Raw genomic sequence first — 18,216 nt, forward strand, 5'->3', positions numbered from 1 at the left:
CCCTGTTTAGTGTGGAGTTTATGGAATATTGAGCAAGACTGGAGGGGAAATGAGTGAGGATAATATTCCTTTAACCAAGCTGATACAGCGTATTTAAATGAACCTTAATTGGGTTAAGACACCCAAACCCTGCTAAAGGGGTAGCATCTATAAGGAATTTCGAGAGCAGGGCATGTAGGTGAAGTCATTGTGCCATAGATTTATAATACATTTCAGTTGAGCGCTTTGCTCTCCTTTCCCTAGTAATACCCTGTACTGAATTTCCGGCTGGTGTTGACCTCCAGGTAGTTGTTGGTTAGGAACCACCTGGCACAAAGTTGGTGTCAGCTCCCCCCTTGGCACAGTCTCTCAATTCGAATGCTAGCTGAGTAAGGCGGGTGAGAAGTCCCGAGATGGCTGCATTGCACCACATTTAAAAAAAAAAAAATTACAAAAAGGCAGTTTGCTTCTTACTCCATGAGCATTGGATAGTTGCCATTCAGCTTATCTTCATTATCACCTTCTCCAGTACAAGACACCCATGCCAATCAGTGCCACGCTCAGCACACCTACTGCTGTAGCCAGGGCTATCACTGCACGCCCTGCAAACAGAATATTGGATCGGGCTTAATAGTTTTCAATTAACTAGCTCTGTGCCAGAGAGGAGGGGGGAAAGATGATCTCATTACCTGGACCGCTCTGAGAGTTTTGGCACTCGGCATCCCAGTCCTCTGGGACAGCTGTACGGGTGAGATGAATGAACAGTGGCAATGGGCAAGGTGTGGGGCAGCCAGGCAGAGATAGGATATGGGGCCTCTGGTCACTTCTGTTGCGGTAGAACATGGCAACGCTGAAAGAGCTGAAATGTGAAAATTTTAAAAGTTTTGCACCGCCCTGGAATCTGCTTTATTCCTTAACGTACCTGCCAAAAGATACATTTGCTGCTGTTTTTCCCCTTGCACAATCCTTGAAATTGTTCTGCCACCTCAGCCTCTCTCCATTGTGATGCTACAGCCTTACTAATGCGTCAGCAACTAAATTTGCTGACAGATAGTTTGGAGGCAGCCAGCTCTGCTGCAAGGAAATGGTTTTGAAAGTGATGCAAAGTCTGGCTTGGGAGGGATCTTGTAAGAAAGGAAGAGGAAAATGAAATGACAAAATGGAAATGAGCTTTGTCTAGAATCTAATTACCTTCTTGAGTTCAGGGTGTGCAAAAACTTCCATTTTAACATACTTCGGTGAACTAGGTAATAATTGCGGGAAGCCAAAAGTTACATCATCTTTTTCGTGTGTAGGATACTGCCCGATTTAAGCTCCTGGACATCTTTGCAAGCTGAAGATGTCAAATTAACACCAACTAATCTGCCCAGTCTTAGATCCTATGGTTCAATATTCATAAGGCTTTTGTATGTGTTCAGCCTTTGAAGCTTCTAATGGGATCCTAAGGATTGTCCTGAACATGGTGGAGAACAACGCACCATGTCATGTCTGCATCTTGACAGTTGCAAAAGGAAGAGCTGCCCATCCTTCTTATGTTAAACTTACTTATTGCCTTCTTGGTAGAATTCAAATCCATGACAAGCTGCATAGGGTGGTGGACGGCCACTGTAAACCCCGAGGGCTGCCTGGAGAGCAATCAAGGTGCTGTCATGCTAAAGAAAATAAGCAGAAATAATTACTATGCTATTTACATATTAGAATAGACCAGAACATCCCTTCTTCCCACACTTCTCATGTCCATGTCTGCCTTCCAGGCTTATTCTTATTCTTGAATAAAACTTGGCATATCAAATTGTATTCTCTGTACCATCAGGGCAAGATTTTGTAGCAGAGTGCCAGAGCCCCGTGGAAGGAAATTAAAGGCTAGGTGTTTTCAAAGTGAAGAAAGGTATTTAAGTCCAGAGAAAGTCAAAAAATAAGTAACTTTTCTGCTTGCTATATTCAGTTTTGTCTCTTTCACTGGCAATTATACCTATTTTCCTTTTTGCTTGTTTATGTTATCTGCCCCAAATCACCATGGTGAGATGGGTAGCCATATATATATTTGAAATAAACCAGGAAATGGGAAAATATTCCATCATTGATATCAGGAAGCATGACTGGATTTGATCCAGCCCTGTTTGGATTCCTTTGCTTATTTTGAAATAAGATGTCCACTCAGCTGGGGCAGGAGGGAGGAGGGAAGTAAGGCTCCCTCTTTTTTCTGATAAGCCCTGAAATTTTGCCATAATAGCAACCTTACAAAGTAGCAGTTAGAATTCTTAAGATTATAGAAAGATGCTCAAATTCTGCCCCAAACCAATTCTGTGCTGCAGATAACGATAGCTGCAGAGAGGAGAAGAGTGCTGTAAATTCTCTGGATTATCTCATTTTCCAAAGTAGATCTTTGGAATTGCAAGGAACAGGAAAACTTACAGCAGAATACATGATCATCTTAAGAGGCAGATCCTGGCACACCGTTTTGGAAAAGTTGCTCAAAATAGCGCCCAGCAGCAAACCTGCAGAGAAGAAAATATGCTGGTAGATAATATACTGACATGTATCTGACATTCAGAAAAGCACAAGGCTGAAAGATGCTGAGAAGAGAGGAACTGCACAGTGTCGTATCAGAAAGTATATCAAAGCTTAGAAAGGAAGTTGAAGGGATCCTGATCTCCGTCAAGCACTGGCTTTGTTATGGCATGTTAAATAACAATTCCTGTCACACGGTGGTGCTATTAAGCTAACTTGATATTTGAGGGCTAGTTGCTGGATTCTGAAATGCAGAATCCCCAATGAGATTGAGGGAGCGAAGGAATGTTATGCTGTTCCTTGCTAGTGAACAATAGCATCACTATGGCATTATTCAGCCATCACTGTAGACAGAAAACTTGTCCTCATTGGGCACAATTATGCTAGTATCATTCTACACATTGCTAATAGGGAAATGTCCTAGGTTTACACGGCTAAGAGTCACTTTGTAGGGGGGATTGGTGGTACAGAAATTAAATAAACAAACACGTACATACATACATATTTCCAAGCTGGTACACACTTTGTACTTTCAATCGTTTTCCTTCAAACTGTCCTGGGTTTACTTTTTAACTTAATATTGCCACATTTTACCATACAGTTAGTCCTCAATGTATGACCACAACTGAGCCCCAAATTTATGTTGCCAAGTGAGACCTTTGTTAAGTGAGTTTTGCCCCATTTTACGACCTTTCTTGCCACAGTTGTTAAGTGAATCATTGCAATTGTTAAGTGAGTAACACAGTTGTTAAGTGAGTCTGGCTAACCTATTGACTTTGCTTGTCAGAAGGTCACAAACGGGGATCACATGATCCCAGGACACTGCAACCGTCATAAATATGAGTCAGTTGCCAAGCATCTGAATTTTGATCCTCTGAGCGTGAGGATGCTGCAACAGACATAAGTGTGAAAAATGGTCATTATCTTTTTCAGTGATGTACCTTTGAACGGTCACTAAATGAACGGTTGTAAATTGAGGACTACCTGTATATATCTGTGGAGATTCTCAGTCATCCAGGTCATAGTCGTCTCAAAGGTGCTTTTTTTTTTTCCTTCAAAAGGAAACTGGACTGTTTTTTCACTTGAGGAAGAAAACATTTTGCTTCTCATCCAAGAAGCTTCATCAGTCCTTCCATCTTCCTATCATCAGAACTGATGGAGCTTCTTGGATGTCAAGCAAAACGTTTGTTTCTTCTTTCTTAAGGAAAAAAAAACCCAGTCCAGTTGCCTTTTGAAGGTAAAAAAAAGCACCTTTGAGACATTTACCATATACATCTAGGTCTTGATTCCAAAACAGAGCAAATAATTCAAATTTAATTTGTACCTCCAATGAATCGAGCCTTCTCCCGGGTAGCATGCATTCCCACATGGGCTTCAATATTAAACACTTCTATCTCTGACAGAGTTGCCAAAACCTGTGGTGTAGCCCACCTAGGCAAAGTCATGTTATGGGTTTTCTGTGTGAAAAATGAAAAAAAAGAGAGTTTTCTAATGAAATGGTGATCTTGGTGTAATCAGGAACATAATTTTTAAGGCAGGGGCTTCCAAACTTGGCAACTTTAAGACATGTGGACTTCAACTTCCAGAATTCCTCAGCTACCCATGCTATGTGAAACACTCAGCCATGTTGGCTGAGGAATTCCGGGAGTTGAAGTCCATAAGTCTTAAAATTGCCAAGTTTGGGGACCCTTGTTCTAAGGGACTTGTTAAGTGAGCCGCACCCAATTTTAGAGTCTTGTTTGCCATTTTGTTAAGTGAATCAATGCAATTGTTGAGTGAATCACATGGTTGTTAAGTGAATCTGGCTGCCTCCATTGACTTTGCTTGTCAGGAGCCTTTTGAAAAGGTTGCAAATAAATGGTGATCGCACGACCCTGGGACAGGGGTAGGCAACCTTGGTTCTTTTATGACTCGTGGACTTCAACTCCCAGAATTCCTGAGCCAGCCATGCTGGCTCAGGAATTCTGGGAGTTGAAGTCCACAAGTCATAAAAGAGTCAAGGTTGCCTACCCCTGCCCTGGGATATCGCAAACTTTGTAAATGTATGCCAATTAATTGTTATTAATTTTGATTATATGACCATGAGGATGTTACAATGGTTGTAAGCGTGAAGAACAGTTGTAAGTAACTTTTTTCAGTGCCATCATAACTTTGAATGGTCGCTAAAGAAATGCTGGTAAGTTGAGAACTCTCTGTGATGCAGGCTCTTACCTGACAGAAGAGTGTGTCATGCACCTTCCAGAGGCCTCTCAGGGTCAGTTGCTCAGATTTAAGCCCCGTATAATTAGCCATTTTTTCCATAAAGCCCTGCAAGAGAGGAAAACAGAAATAATTGATTAAGATTCACTGCACTCAATTATTTCCATCTCAATTAACCCTGCATTCTTATTTGCATTCATTGCAGATCTTCAGAGTGAACCTAAGCAGACACGAACTATTTAGGTCCAATTATTTTAGGAAAGAGTTATGATTGCTTTCCCAAACTTAGATCTGTCTAGCAAAGTGGTCCCTCTCACTGTAGCAGTAACAGAGGTTAATTTCAGAAACCACTGAATCACCTGGGTCCTAGACCGGATGGATTTACTTGGTGGTTTTGTAGACTTTCCTACAGCCTGATCAAACTATTTGCTATTATATGAGGTATTACAGTTATTCTATGAAGGATTTGAAATTTGAAAAAAAAAATTCAACAAGAAAACATTATATTGAGCCATTTCTCTCTGCACTGAAGTAATCCTACTCAAGTCCTGTCCTGTATCTGGGATAAGCTATGTGTAAATTAGTACTGATTACTTCTGAGGTAGTGATGGCTGAAAAGAAACTTTTCTTTCTTTAGGAAGCTTAACATTAGGTTGTCTCATTTTAATACTAAAACTCTTCCCTTGCAAATCAATCACTAATCCTCTCTTCATCAAATTGGTCCTGATAACAAGAGGATGTTTTCTCTTAAATGGTTCACATTGTCAACTATTTCAAATAAAATGAGATCTAAATTTAATGAAAGAGTTGAGGAAGGTGTATTTTTTATTCCTAAATGCCTGTTAAATAGCACAATATATCAGCCCATATAATAACATCGCTATGGAAATGATACAAATTAGCATGTATGTTTTTTGTGCTATTGCTTTTCCTAGATTTTGATTATTTCTATTTCATGCTGTTTTGTTGTTAGGAACCCAGAGATTCATTTACAAATAACTAACTTCATTTGTGTTAATAGGTGTTAAAATTGGTGGAAATGACACATGCATAAAAATGTCATTACAAAATGGATCACTTTGTTTTAAAACTGATGAATGATATAATTTTTGTCATTCATGGTCAAATGACACAAATAACTGCAAATGACATACAATTATCTTGACCGCAGTACTTAAGATGCCACAGACTTGTCGGTTATTCCAAGATGTCCAAATTGTAATTTGAACTGTTGCATTTGGTCTACTATACTGGAGTCCATAAACTGAAATTTCACTGTACTGCTATAGTTTTATATTCTGGCCATTATTAATATGTTTTGCATTTGTTTTGTTATTACAATGCTTTGGATTTTTATTTGTTCTTATTTTTGCAGGCCACTGTGGAACCATCCAAATATAAGGTAAAATAAAAACATGTCAATCAGTATTAAAGAACTTGTGGTCCTCCATGTGTTGCTGAACTACAAGTCCCAGGATTCCTTCCTGTTGGCCAGGCTATTAAATACTGTAGTTCAACAACATCTGAAATGATCTTGTTCTTTTCAAAAATCAAATATCTAAAAACATAGTTCATACAACATGCAAAATTTAGGTAAAATGAACTTGGACAATTTGTTTCCCAATTTGTTTAGGGCACAGGTCTCAAATTCGCCACATCACATGATGTGTTGCGATGTATTGCGACTCTTTTTGCATTACCAGCAATGGGGTGGGAGCGGCTTCGGTATGATGAAACCGGCCCACAGGCCGGCAGTTTTGTTGCAGAAAACCACAGGACTCAGACCACGGAATCAAAAGAAGTTAGTTTATTTGCGCAAGGTTCAGAGCAATATATTTGTAAGCACATCTGAACAGCTTCTTATAAAAAAAAAGTTAATATATACTCTTCAGAAACAGCAAAACACGGAATGTAACTTGTTAGCATTGATTGGTTACTTGAATCACAGCCCCCTTTACAGCCCCCTTAGCTAAAATATCTTGCCCCACCACCCCTGGTTTAGGGAATCCAAACGTTACACTAGCATATTGTAGAAATCGTATATTACATTAAGCATAATATAGTTTGTTTGGACATAACATATTGTGTGAAATATTAATTATATTTTGTTAAACTAGGCTTAATGTGTTACAAGACTTCAATTAGACAAAAGACCACCTATTTGCTTTGTCTACCATGACTTTAAAAGAAGGATAATTATAGCCAGTGTCTAGACTTAATATTGAAGTGGACGGCTGGGGGAATCTTTTGGATGGTGGCACCTTGAAACAAAATTGTATAGATATTAAGTAATTTATTTAGACCATGTTGGACAGGCAAATGGTTAACTAATTGATTGATTCCTGAGAATATGTGAATGTATTCTGAAGACCTCTTCCAGACTTTTGTTTTCAGGAGTTATTCATAAAATAGTACACAGACTTATAAATAGAGGAATAGTGACATTGACATCCCCTGAACTACGCTGAAGATGTTACCTTGTAACAAAACTTTCGGAAACCAATCTACAATCTTGGAGAATGAACCTCCATCCTCAGATACTCAGACTCTCTAGGAAATTCAGAGACTGAAACTATGAGGGTACTCAAAGAAGAAAATCTTAATAATTTTAATGATTCCCCACAAAAAGGACAATTAAACATTGTATGAAAAAATATCACTTTCTAGATGCAATCATGAGCAAAACATATTGGTGATAGAATGGATATTCTGCCAATTTACATATTCTACAACTCGTAGAAGATAAAATTGGCTTTACCATTCAGCAACTTCTTTTTCAATTTTGGATTGTGGGGAATTCTATTTCTAGAATTTGGCTTTAAATTATTCTCCTTATCTTAGTCCTCGTCCATCATACCTTCCATTCTCTCAATTTAGCTTGATAGCTTGGCAAATTAATAGTCTCTTCCATCAATTGTTGATATCGTTGGCAGCTTCTGGTTGGTGGTTTTAAAAGCTAGGAACAGAAGTAGGGAATATAGAGAATTAGATTTGTCCCAGGCTGAAACTATTGGGTTGTACTTCATTGTTAGAAATCGGGAACTTATGACCACAAGTGAACCCAAAGTTTCTGTTGTTAAGTGAGACATTTGTTAAGTGAGTTTTGGCCCTTTTTATGACTTTTCTTGCCACGGTTAAGTGAATCACTACAGTTGATAAGTTAATAACCCGGTTGTTAAGTGAATCTGGCTTCCTTATTGACTTTGCTTGTTAGAAGGTCGCAAAAGGGGATTACAGGACACAGCAACGGTTATAAACGGAAACTAGGTGCCAAGCATCTGAATTTTGATCAGATGATCCTGGGGATGCTGCAAAGGTCGTAATTGTGAAAAAAGGTCACAAATCTCAGTTTTCGATGCCAATATAACTTTGAATGGTTACTAAACGAACTGTTGTAAGTCGAGGACTGTCTGTACTACTAAATCTTTTATATGTTCATTCTCAGTCCAGATCATATTTTATTTCCAATAGATTTGAATGGCAGATTTGCAACTGCCAAAATCAAATCCTTGTTTTGTGCCAGTTTTAAAACCTTATTAAGGTTTTACTGTTGTAGTAATGTTGTGCTAGCCTTTGATTCAATAGCTATGAAAACAAAACAAAACAGGCAGAGCTGAAGATAAATGAAATAGACTTAAGAGACAAGGTGAGAGCCTTCCCAGTATTTGTGGAGTGGAATAAATATGTAGCAAAGAGACTGGAATAATAGAAACATGTGCTTTATAGTAAGATAGCAAAGGAAATGTAAGAGAATAGCAAAAGGAAACTAAGGACGAGTTCACTTATAACAGGGGTCTTCAAACTTGGCCCTTTTATGATTTGTGGACTTCAACTCCCAGAATTCCTCAGCCAGCGATGCTGGCTGAGGAATTCTGGGAATTGAAGTCCACAAGTCATAAAAGGGCCAAGTTTGAAGACCCCTGACTTATAACATTGTTAAAGATGGATTTAGGGATGTAATTTCTCCTAGTTTTCTACAAGAAGACTCTTTCAAGAAATACATAGATGAAAACTTTGCTCCCATACATTTATAATTTACCTTTATAATATACAAGACTTCCAGGGAAGCATATACAATAAAAATAAAATTATAATATTAAAATTAGGATTACCATAGTTAAGCATTCTAAAAGGAAGATACATCTCTGAAGAATTTTTTTCCATTTTTTTTTCAAACTGCATAGATTTATTTATTTGTTCTTTTTGATTGTTAGTCCTTTACTCAGTGTGCATTCTGTTTTTTTGAAACCCTAAAGTGTAGGGCCAAAGGAACACATCATTAGTAATTGGGTCTAAAACTATTTTTTAGCCAGCAAGCCCTCTCTAAGGCCAAAATGTGAAATACTGTATGTACAAATAAGTGAAAGCTAACTAGTGTAAAATATAGTTTTATTTTACTTTTCATTCTTTTACTCCTGAGCAATACATGCAGAGGCATTGGTATGTGTATCTGAGTGTGTATGTGTATCAAAAAAAAAAAAAAAGAATCAAGGTGGTGCACAACCAGGCAATCAAAACCCCACATCTTTTTATGTATTGTTGCACATGCAGGGGCTTGATGACAGTTGTCAACTTGGGTTTTTTTGAGTCTCTGCAGATATTCCTGAATCCAAATAACGAGGTTGTATGATGTATCTCTATTGAAGCAGATTTTCCCTAAATTCTAATTAAAATATATGTTGGGATAATGGCTGAGAGCTAGATGCCACAGAAGCAATGTATGAGAATCAAACCTCTCTGTGTGATCAGGGTTTTTTTCAAATTTTTTTTTTAAAAAAACCCTCTATTGCAGTGCTATAACTCTCTTTTATGATAAACCAGTGTTTGCTTCCAAATAAAACTAACTTTCTACATAGCCCTGTTTTTGAGTCTTGTAGAAAAATAATGACCCCTGGATATTTTAGGGCCAAGAAAAAATAAATGCACATAATTCCAGTTTATCCTTATCCATTTTATTTACTCATTGTTAGATTGATGTCCCGCCGTTCAGATTGGAGATCCAAGCAGCGTATAATGCATATAGTGCTCTCTATTCTCATCCTCCTGTTTTTCTCCATAAGAAAATTCTTGTGAAGAAAGTTAGGGTTAGAGAGATCGACTGTCCTAAAGTCACTATCAGGATATATTCTAAAATAATATATTCTTTCCATATACGGAACTGATCAGATTCACCTCAACTGTCACAAGTGCACTGAAAGTGTTTAGAGGTGGCCCTTAATTTAAATCCATTTAATGATTATACAAAATTACAATGGCGCTGAAAAAAGTGACTTATGACAGTCTCAGCATCCCAACCAGTGATGGGATTCAGCCGGTTTGCACCAGTTCAGTAGAACCTGTAGTTAAATTTTGCTGAGTTCGGAGAACCGGCTGAATGCACACTGCTTCCGGCAGTCCAGTCTAGGCCTCAGAGGCCTGGAGGAAGCCTTCCAGGCCTAGAACAGCCCGCTGGAAGTGTATGGATGCCACTTCCGGAAGCCTGTTCTAGGCCTCAGAGGCGTGGAGGAGGTCTCTTAGGCCTAGAATGGTCCACCAGAAGTGTGTGGGTGCCATTTCCGGAAGTCCGTTCTAGGCGTCGAAGGCCCAGGCCTGCATCCAATAAGAGAACCAGTTGTTCAGGTATTTGAATCCCACCACTGATCCCCACACTCATATGATCAAACTTTGGGTGTTTGGCAACTAGCATATATTTACAGTGGCTGCAGTGTTCTGAGGTTCTGGGATTGTCATTTGCAACCTTCCTAGGGAGCTTCTGATAAGCGAAGCCAAATTCACTTAACGACTGCATGATTCACTTAATAACTGCAGTGATTCGCTTAATAACCATGGCAAAAAAGGCCATAAAATGGGGCATGACTCACTGCCTTGCTTAGCAATGGAAAATTGGGGTTCAATTGTGGTCATAAGTTGAGGATTACCTGTATTTTATGTCTAGAGAACCTTTCAATTAGCAAATGGTGCTCTGGGCTATTACCCATTTGCCAAAGTTTTCGATACATATCTTGTAATCCGTATGATAAATATTTTTTAAACAACCATTCCACCAATTTACAGCTACATATTTATATTTTTTATTGTTGTAAACTCCTTTTCTACTCTTCCAAATGTCATTTCACTGAACTGTACCTTGCAATGTATCACGAGCAGCCATATAAACAGGGTGGGAAAACATTTAATGGGGCACATACAGGTTGTGTTCACTTACTTTGTCATACTTAGTAGGCACAGTGTGGATGGGAACAGGTTTCCAAGGAATCTCCGAATGTGAATTTGGATAAAGTCCCATCAGGTTGGCTTGGGCACTCATGATGGTGCGGTCATAATCTGTGCTGCGGACATAGATCTGAAACAGTGGATAACCATGCAGTGAGCTACTTCTATTGGCAACAAGGTGATCAAAACATTGACATTCTACACATTAGTGTAGCCTTTCTTGGGGAACACAATCTAGGGGGATGGTAGGACCAAGCTTGTTTTCAATTTATAACCACAATTGGGACCGGAAATTCCATGGCTAAATAATAAGGTCATTAAGTAAGTTTTGTTTGATTTTATGACCTTTTTTGCTGTGGTTGTTAAGTGAATAACCACAATTGTTAAGTAAACCATACAAATCTGCCTTCCCCCATTGATTTTGTTTGTTGAAAGCCCCCTGGGAAGGTCACAGTGGTGAATGCATGTCATATATGCTGGATGACAAGCACCCAAATTTTGATGGTGTAACCCCAGGAATACTGTGACAGTTGTTAAGTGTGAGAACTAGTTGTAAGTCCATTGTTCCAGCACTGTTGTAACTTTGAATAGTTGTTAAACGAATAGTTGTTAGCCAAGGACTACCTTTATCTGTGCCTTAATAGAAGAAATGACTATTGCTGGTATCTGTGGCAAAACCATGAATGGATTATTAATAATGGCAGTTGCTATAATATATTAGCAGTATTCACATTTATTATTAGTTAAATTCTTTGGTACGGGAGCTCAAGGCAACATACATCACTATTTCTCCTATTTCTTCCTTCAATAACTCTGTGAAGTTGGCTGGGCTGACAGAGAGTACCTGGCCCAAAATCATCCCGTTATCTTCCATGCCTAAATGGGGTGGACTACAAGCTGAGTTTCCCCTATTGACTCCTTAACCACTATAGACAGTCCTTGACTTATCACTGGTCACTAAGAGACTGTTCAAAGTTACAACAGACAGACCAAAATTTATTTACAACCCTGTTCCAAAGGACCGATGGACAGTCCCGCCCCTTTGTGTCAGATATGTGTGTGTATGTGGATATATGCATAATGGTATTTTTTTGAGAGCTGAATGCAACAAAATTTCATTTTAATGTATGCTGATTAGTGTTCATTTAAGGTGACAATAAAGGTTCTGTTCTATTCTATTCTATTCTATTCTATTCTATTCTATTTTACAGAGTCATGTGACTGCATTTTGGGTGCCAGGTAACCAGCCGGAATTTATGCCAGTTTTCAGTGTCCTGGGGTCATGTGACTGTGATGTACAATGTTTTTGCTTAACAAGCACCGCATTAACTTAACAACCACCATGTTTACTTAACAACTACTGCAAAAAAAAGAGGTCATAAAATTGGCTTCGTTGTACAGTGACCTGCTTTACAACTGTCACAATTTATGACCATAATTGCCAGGCTCAATTACAGTTGTAAGTTGAGGACTACCTGTACACCACACTTTATGTGCACACTGTGTGCATTCTAAATCTCCCCTTACTTGGTATTACTTAATTATACAGCATTTCTGAACACAAACTAAGAACTATTAATAAACCAATCTTCATTCTGCATGTATAAATATACTAAGCAAGGAAAGAGACTGATGGGTTTTATTTGAAAAGCAGAGGTAATACAATCCCTTACAACTCATATGTACCAACCTATATACACTGCTTACTCCCTTCTATTAATTTGACCTTAATCTACATATTTAATAGAGAATTTTCTGCAAATACCATGGTGCCCGAGGCAACTTGAGCGAATAAGAGAGAAACATTTGGGAGGTTTCCTGACTATTTTCAGAATAACTTTTTGAGAAATGTTGGTCTTAGATTAAAATGTTTTGGTTTTCACAGGATCTAGCCAAAGACACACATACACCCACACACAAACTAAAAAGTCTGAGAAAGATTGCAGTTAGGGCTTGGATTCATTGTTGCTGCTGTTTACTTTTAATTATTATTTGTCTCCCCTGTTTATGGTTGCATTCAGTTTGTTTGTTGCCCCTGGAATTCAAAGAAGCTGAATTATGTTGACTAATGTATTATTAAAGAAAGATTACTTCTTGTGGTTTGTAGAAAGGGCTCAAAAATCCAGTGTATCTCTCCCGGAGGAATTGCCCCAGAGCCTTCTGTTGCAAAACGCCTGCCTATGACAGGGAAAGAGCAAATATTAAAATCCTGCTTGCTTTGGGGCTGAAAAGTAAGATAAGACTCAGCTGGCACCAAGCAAGGATTGTCATTTGTCCCCCTCTTCTGCATGCCAGCACAGGCTGCCATAACAATCATTAAAATTCAACCCTGAATGTACCTCACTCAGTTGCTGGAAACCATGTGGCCAAGCTGCTACTTTGTGGGGATCTGTAGGGTAGGTGCTGAGGGGAGATCGGTCACCATGGCGATAAACCTGAGAAAGGAAGAGTTGCAGGATTGGCAATTATAGACATCCAAGTAGTTTTTCTTTGACTCTAAAGAGGGCCCCACATAACTACCTTAAATCAGGATCAGTAAAGCACTATTGCTCTGTTTATCCAACACAGGATGCCCAAATAAGTAAACACAGTTATAGCTTAGCATGAATGACCTTGTTTATACAGTGTGCCAAGGCTAAAATCCCATAATATGCTGAGCCACAAATTATCCAACTTTTTAGCCTAACACAGCAACTTGTGGAAACCTACTTAGAAGATAATGGAGAATATTAGTAGTTCAGGGTTGACATGAGGGGTCCTTGGTGCTCTCTGAGCTTGGTTGCTTTCTTGCAGACATTTCATTGCCCAAATTAGGTAACATCATCAGTGCTAGTAGGGAGTGGGGTTTGCTCTCAATTTATATTCTAGTGGCTTGCCCTGTCAATGTTGGTGGGAGTGGTCTCGGTGGTTCTTTGATTGGGCTGTTTACTGTTAGCTTGCTTGATAGTTCCTTGATTGGGGTATTGTTTACTTGTGGATTGTTAGTCTGATGTTAATCTTGTGGTTAATCTATGCTTATTTGGGTGTTGATTGCTGCCAGGGTGGTGTTTTGGTCTTTTTGTTCACTTTTTGGCTTGTTGATTGTCCCTATTGCACAGTGGTAGATGTTGTTTATGTCTCTGTGTCTCTGTAATAGTCTGCAACTTCATCAAAAAGTGCCTGACCGCTCAACCCAACACAGCACAACAAACACGTTGTAAAAAGGATAACACTGCCATACATCAAAAACATCTCAGAAACCACTAACAGACTATTGCAACCACATGGCATCATAGCATACCTGCCTTTTTCCATAGAGCAAATACTGGGGGATTTTGTAACATTTATCTCTGTGGGAAGTCAAATTCAGCAACTTAAATAGGGACAAGTAAAAACATTTCCAATAACCTCTTAGAAGCAGAATTCTAAAGTGCAAAATAAAAATCAACAAATTTCTTGCAAGTTTACAAATGATTGAGATGCATGGCTCAACTCAGTTGCTATAATATCGGTAGATTTGATTTGCCATCAGCTAATGTGCGAAGGACAGACTCTTTTTTGAATAAATTCCAACATTAATCAGCTCTCTGTAAAATATCAGCATTGCTTTTCTACACATTTTGCCACTTTTGAGATTGAGAATATTAATCTATTACCCAACATCACATTGATACCCGAGAATTTAGATGATGGTTTTCTTGCAAGACTTTGCAATTCAGAACATTGTAAAACTTCTCTTTTGGATCCAAGGGAGTGCCTTAAACTTCAAATGTAGCAGAAGGGGGAAGAGAAGACTCTAGGGCAGGGGTCTTCAAACTTGGCCCTTTTATGACTTGTGGACTTCAACTCCCAGAATTCCTCAGCCAGGCGCACTGGCTGAGGAATTCTGGGAGTTGAAGTCCACAAGTCATAAAAGGGCCAAGTTTGAAGACCCCTGCTCTAGGGTGTCATTGGTGGCCACGCTTCTCGCAGCTCTTTCCACATAGCCCACATTTTGAACACTTACAAGATTCCACAGGTAGGAGAATTTTTCACAGAACAGCTTGTAGTTTTTAAAATGATCAGTCTCAGTAAATTAAACTGCACTTCTTGTATTATCTTGTATCTTTATTTTAATACTTAAGTTTAATGAAACCATTCTAAGTAAACCAAAGACCCAGCAGCTACAGAAGAAAAAACAGGAGTCATCTACAATATACTGTGGAAGGACTGCCACAGCCACTACGTAGGGCAAACAGGCAGAAGACTAGCAGAGCGCATCCATGAACACCAACTAACAGTCGGAAGCCATGAAGAAAATTCTTTAGTTTCACAACATATAGGCAGACTTAATCCAGCGTTTCAACTGGGAAACCATCCTAGACCAAGCCAAGTCCAAAAATGCTAGAGAATTCCTGGAAGCCTGGGCACACTGACAAATCGGCCATCAATTGACAAACATAAACAACATCTACATACTGTGCAAAAGGGACAATCAACAAGGCAAAAAGGAAACAAAAAGACCAAAATACTTCCCCAGCAACACCCAGATGAGCATAGATTAACCGCAAGATTAACATTAGACCAACAGTCAAGAAGTAAACTATATCCCAAGCAAGGAACTGCCAAAGAAGCCAACAGTAAACAGCCCAACCAAAGAACCAAGACCACTCCCACCAATATTAACAGGGCAAGCCATGGTGATAAACTCTAAACAGGGAACAAAAAGACCAAAATGCCACCCTACCAGTAATCAACACCCAAATGAGCATAAATTAGAAGGGGGGGGCTGTGATATCTGGGCTCATCCATAATGTTCAGAAGAAAGATAATAAAGTACTTTGAACCATGAGGTAAGAACCCTCTTGACTCACAAATACAAAATAGGCCCTATTATAATTTATCTTTTCATATTCGATCCATGTTCTCTCTCTCACTTAGACATAGAAACACACACACACACAAACACACACACACACACAGGTTTTTCCTCCCCACCCCTCCCAGGCTTTCTTTTTCATATTTTCTTCTTTCTGAGGAAGATGGCTATAATGTAGCTGTTGAGTCAAGATATAATCCCAAACCAAAATTGTTTCTAACCTATCCTAAACTGACATGGAAAGAAAATAAGCAGCAGACTCTTTAAGAAGTAGGTTTTCCAGTAGCATTAGAAAATAAATGTATATACAGAAACATTCTTCTACATTTCATCAGAGATCATGTGCCTAACAACATATTAGAACTTCTCTTGCTATAAGACCCATCCTTTTGGAGTATGTTTCAGTTCTCTCTGTCATAGGCACAACTTTGATTTTTTTTTTGCTTTCCTTTTTTTCATGCAACTTGTAAGTGGAGACATGACAAAGTAATCACATAAAGCATTTTTGTTGAACTTCTAATGTTGGGCAGGCACTAGACCTAATCAGCTTGATCGCCACCCTTTTCACCTGAGATCTAATTAAGCCATCCCAAGAACCAACCAAACCGTGATTCCCAATCCCTGGCTACAAGCTGGGCTAAAGAGAACACAGAACATAGAATCAAAGGGCTGGAAGGGACTTCAGAGGTCTTCTAGTCTAACTCCCCTGCTCAAGGCAGAAGCCTTATAACATCACCATCAAATGGTTGTCCAGTCTATTTTTTAAAAACCCCAGCAAAAGACCAGCCTTCTCTTCTAATGGGATGTTCTCCCTAGCTGCTGGATTCTGCTCTTCTGTCTCCAGCCAGCTTTCTCTTTGGCTGTCCTGACTGGGAGAAAATAATGGGTTTGAGCACTTAATGTGAGAAGGCTAGTCAAAATCATCTTGTTCAGCCAGAGACCCTGGGATTCCTAGTTCTGCCGTTGTCCCAGTCTGTTTACCAGCGTAACGAAGCGGAGTATTCTTCCTTGGGCAGTTGAGGGAAACAGCATCTCCAGGAGGAGAAGAATCCAAGCTGGGAGCCTCATGGTCTTGAGTGGGCTGCCCCTCGTAAACATAGGAGAAGAGTGAGGGCTCCAATTATATAGCTCTAGCTTCCAGGGAACCTTGTAATTATCTTGTTTTTTTTCCCCCTGCTGACAGATTTAACAGGTGCCCCACCACAAAGCATGTGGAGGTGAGGGGATTGTTCTATCTCAGATATGATGCTTCCCCATCACACACTTGCTCATCATCTTTAAAACAATTTCTCTGTGGACAGGTGAGGTGAGGGGGCAGGATTATTCTCCATGATTATAAGTCTCAGCCAAGACATTACGTCTTGCGTGCTCAAGCTGTAGAGAAAGGTCAAGGCGTGTGGCAACTGGTAACTCTGCTTCTTTCAGGCTGAGCTCTTCCACCATTGGAAGTTGCATGACTGAGCCAAATTCAGAGGACACATGTATGAAGATGCGCCAAAGTGCCCGGTGGAATTCTGCTAATTTCCCTGGAAATTTAGACACAGATGCTTTTCAGAGAAAAGTTCAGAGGGAGGACTGAACTTTGGTCAGAAAATGCCAAACATGGTTGACTGGCTGGTTTGAAAGTTCTTCTCTTGTCATGATTATATGACAGACAGAAATCCTGTGAGTAAAACTGGGTCTGTCCTCCACAGCTATGGGTACGAGGCAACTGTTCTCAGCTACTAATGAATCATTACAGGTAGTCTTCTACTTATAACAGTTCATTTAGTGATCAAAGTTACAACAGCACTGAAAAAAGTGACTTATGACTGTTTTTCTCACTTACAACCATTGCAGCATCCCCAGGATCACGTGATCAACATTTGGACGCTTGGCAACTGACTCGTATTTATGACTGCTGCTGTGTCCCAGGGTCACACCTTTTGTGACTTTCTGACAGGCAAAGTCAATGGGAAAGCCAGATTTACTTAACAACCATTTTACTAACAACAACTATAGAGATTCTCTTAAGAACTGTGGCAAGAAAGGTCATAAAATGGGGCAAAATTCACTTAACAACTGAAATGTTGGGCTTAATTGTGGTTGTAAATCAAGGACTACCTGTACTTTGAAGAAACATTCAAGGTAATCTAATCCACCCTCCTGCTCAATGCAGGGTCTACTACATGACAACTTTAAGATGTGTAGGCTTAAACTCCCAGAATTCTTCCCTAGCTGCCAAGGTTGAGAAACACTAGACTATCTCTAGTAAGTTGCCAAGGTTGAGAAATACTTAGTAGAATATCTCTAACCAATGACCATCCAGTCTCTGTTTGAAAGCCTCTCACTACTTCATTTGACAATCTTTGTCACAAATGAATCCAATTGGTTTCTGAATTAGGTGCCATTCAGATATACTGTACTATTGCTGGATCATGGGGAAATATATACAAACACCCAAGAACACTAAATGCAAGGGAGCCAGAACTAAATTG

The 18,216-nt window shown here is 39.3% G+C and overlaps 1 protein-coding gene across 2 annotated transcripts; it reads right to left on the reverse strand.

Annotated features, from left to right (window-relative positions):
* Nucleotides 1–179: 179 nt before the first annotated feature.
* Nucleotides 180–16,829, reverse strand: LOC107282505 (testicular acid phosphatase homolog). Of its 2 annotated transcripts, XM_015810287.1 has the most exons (11): nt 16,721–16,829; nt 13,242–13,337; nt 12,994–13,080; nt 10,895–11,032; nt 7,547–7,645; nt 4,702–4,797; nt 3,815–3,947; nt 2,395–2,477; nt 1,525–1,631; nt 669–838; nt 180–581 (listed from the first exon to the last, which is right to left on the reverse strand). In XM_015810287.1, the coding sequence occupies exons 1-11, from the start codon at nt 16,805–16,807 to the stop codon at nt 496–498; spliced, it is 1,182 nt and encodes a 393-aa protein (XP_015665773.1). In that variant the 5' UTR covers nt 16,808–16,829; the 3' UTR covers nt 180–495. The 2 variants fall into 2 exon arrangements, with proteins under 2 accessions (XP_015665773.1, XP_015665774.1); XM_015810288.1 differs by lacking the exon at nt 7,547–7,645.
* Nucleotides 16,830–18,216: the final 1,387 nt, after the last annotated feature.

The sequence above is a fragment of the Protobothrops mucrosquamatus genome, unplaced genomic scaffold (genome assembly GCF_001527695.2).
Source record: "Protobothrops mucrosquamatus isolate PMUCROS unplaced genomic scaffold, P.Mucros_1.0 scaffold8, whole genome shotgun sequence".
NCBI lineage: Eukaryota > Metazoa > Chordata > Lepidosauria > Squamata > Viperidae > Protobothrops > Protobothrops mucrosquamatus.

Coding starts and splice junctions, on each gene's coding strand:
- LOC107282505 (XM_015810287.1), bottom strand. CDS start 16,807: ATGAGGCTCCCAGCTTGGATTCTTCTCCTCCTGGAGATGCTGTTTCCC. Junction 11,033..12,993: donor CTTTCTACAAACCACAAGAA/GTAATCTTTCTT, acceptor CCACTGTTTCAG/ATCTATGTCCGCAGCACAGA. Junction 839..1,524: donor TTCTACCAAGAAGGCAATAA/GTAAGTTTAACA, acceptor TTCACATTTCAG/CTCTTTCAGCGTTGCCATGT.